This window comes from Sinocyclocheilus grahami, unplaced genomic scaffold, assembly GCF_001515645.1.
Source record: "Sinocyclocheilus grahami isolate Dianchi unplaced genomic scaffold, SAMN03320097.WGS_v1.1 scaffold5.1, whole genome shotgun sequence".
In the NCBI taxonomy this organism is placed as follows: Eukaryota; Metazoa; Chordata; class Actinopteri; order Cypriniformes; family Cyprinidae; genus Sinocyclocheilus; species Sinocyclocheilus grahami.
Window position 1 is genome coordinate 5,045,342 of NW_015505184.1, and position 2,663 is coordinate 5,048,004.

The 2,663-nt window shown below is 37.0% G+C and overlaps 1 protein-coding gene across 1 annotated transcript in view; it reads right to left on the reverse strand.

Annotated features, from left to right (window-relative positions):
• Window positions 1-2,663, reverse strand: part of stag1a (STAG1 cohesin complex component a) — a gene marked incomplete at its 3' end in the record, with an annotated part of 48,491 nt that continues 45,828 nt past the window's right edge. The window contains exons 31-33 of the mRNA XM_016273275.1: window positions 406-519; window positions 212-326; window positions 1-108 (exon numbers count right to left, since the gene is read on the reverse strand). Coding sequence (XP_016128761.1) covers window positions 1-108; window positions 212-326; window positions 406-519 — 337 coding nt within the window. The remainder of the gene's footprint in view (window positions 109-211; window positions 327-405; window positions 520-2,663) is intronic.

Here is a 2,663-nt window from a genome sequence, read left to right on the forward strand (position 1 = left end):
GTTAAAGCCTTGGCGATTCATTCTTACCGACTCATCCTCAATCATGGCTGCAGAGTCAAAGAAGTCCGGTCTTAGCTCTGCTCTCTCCCGCCTGTTCCTGGATGGAGGCTGCAGAGAATTTAAGATCATGTGATTTGGAATTTCTGTCTACAGTATATTTAATTACGTAAGCACTCTGAGACACTTTTATTTGCTAGCATCATCTGATTACCAGATCAATGACCATGGTGTCCTCGAATTCCTCACTCATGTCTTCCAGCTGTCCTCGCGACGACATCATGACATCCTCAAAGATGGGCTCTGCGTCATCCTCCATGAGACCACGTCTAGATTAGAGACATCAAAGTAACATTAACTACAGCTCGTTCCTCATGTCAAACATCCCACATTTCTTTCGCCACATACACAGTCTGTCGTACGCCTCCGCTACGGGCCTTCATGTAGTTCATGGCTGTGCGTTCTTTCCTGTTCACCTCCTCCATCTTCTGCTGGCCGAGCCAGGACATCTGCATCTGAGGACTGACCGAGAGCAAAAAAACACTTCATACAATGCACATACTAGCTGACAAAATACTTACTGTTAGCTAAAACCAAAACTATTAAAGATTTTTTAAATTGAAATACATCTGAAATCAAATATAAATATAAGATTAGATTTAAAAATTGAAGAAATGTTGCCATGGCAACTAAAAGAAATAAGTTGAAGTATTCAATTGACTAACTTAAAATACAAAACTAACTGAAATAAAAATAAAAAAACGAAATAATGGCAAACTAAATTTGAAATGAATACTAAATTCAAAATATAATACACTAATAGTATACAAATAATATTAATCTAACACTAGTTGCGTCTAAAAATCACATACTGAGGTAGTGGTAACTACATTTTGGAAACTTTGCAAGAGTTAAAAATGAGTGCGTTATATAGTATGAATATGCTAATATGAATCAAATTACTACATGTCACATGACCTACCAGCGTCAGTTGCGCTGCTACAGAGCCTCCTCTCCCATGGCTTAATGTGATAGTAAAGTGTCCATCAAATGCACTACTATTTTTTTGCATACTATTAATTGTGACATACTACTTTTTTGGTGTACTGTTTTTTTTTTGTTGCATCCAATCTACAAGGTAAGTATGCATATACTCTAACACTAGTTGCGTCTAAAAATCACATACTGAGGTAGTGGTAACTACATTTTGGAAACTTTGCAAGAGTTAAAAATGAGTGCGTTATATAGTATGAATATGCTAATATGAATCAAATTACTACATGTCACATGACCTACCAGCGTCAGTTGCGCTGCTACAGAGCCTCCTCTCCCATGGCTTAATGTGATAGTAAAGTGTCCATCAAATGCACTACTATTTTTTTGCATACTATTAATTGTGACATACTACTTTTTTGGTGTACTGTTTTTTTTTTGTTGCATACAATATAGTAGGTAAGTATGCATATACAGACATAACGACTAAATGCAACATTATAAATATCCAGTTCAGGGATGTGATTTTTATGGATTTCCGCATTTTCCGACCTCTGGGATGGTATTTTGTTACTTGCATGATGATTGAAATCGCACAAATGGCCTTAAGCTATTACCTAAATAAACTGCGAAAAGACTGTTCTCTAAAACATCATGGACAGAATGGTCCTGAAAGCGCTGCTCGAGATCGCGGCGCCATCTACAGGACAGTTAAAAGCGGTCAAATAATTCTAAGCCAGTGTTGCCAGATTGGGTGGGTTTCCAATCCATGTATCATTCGATCATTCGTTTTTTGATTTAATACTGAAAGTAGAAAAATTAGAAAACGGCTCCTTTTCCGTTTTTTCCCCGAAAAATTAGAATTCAGCTTAAATTTTCGTTTTTCGTTCATAGGTGGAAAAATTAATAAACAGCTTGAACATTCGATTTCTACATGTGGGCGGGAACTAAACGCCCTTTCTGCTGATTGGTCAGCCGAAGATCAAACCGTGCCGTCATCAGTTCTTGTGCAGTATCACGCAGCAGAATAATAGTCCTCTGCTGCTGCAGTTGTACGGATTAATAACCCATTTTATTAATTTCATATTTTTCTCATCAAACAGACTAATGAATAGCTCGACACAACTCGTACCGGGGCAGAGTCTAGACAGGTCTTTCTTCGGTGTAGACCAGCGGTTCTTAAAGTGATACGGGGTCCAAGAATTAATTTGCTATAGCCTAAAGTATTTCCAGACTGTAAAGTTGCTTTTTTTTTATCATGATACATAGGCCTACTGTGATTTATTCCAAAGTGACTTATATGATGCATTTAACGTCAAATAATCTAAATGAAGCCTTTTAAAAGACAAGTATTCCCTGTGGTTCATGTTTGTGGCATGCGCCAGAAAGATGCGCAAGGAGACAGAGACTGTTGTTCTCTTTATTTTTCAAAGGCATGACATTTTGTAGTTATTTTGAACGTATAACGTTACACAATTAAAATATACATTTTACTATACGACGAGTATTAAGTTATTTCCCCTCTATGGGGAAAAAAATCCAAGTGAACATCAATCAGTACTCAATATTAATGTAAACTGCTTTAAATATGACTGCTGCTTATTTCCTGTGCACTTCAATACTGGTCTGCGCTTGACTGTAGTCTGTCTGCTTATTGAGTTTATTTAACCCAT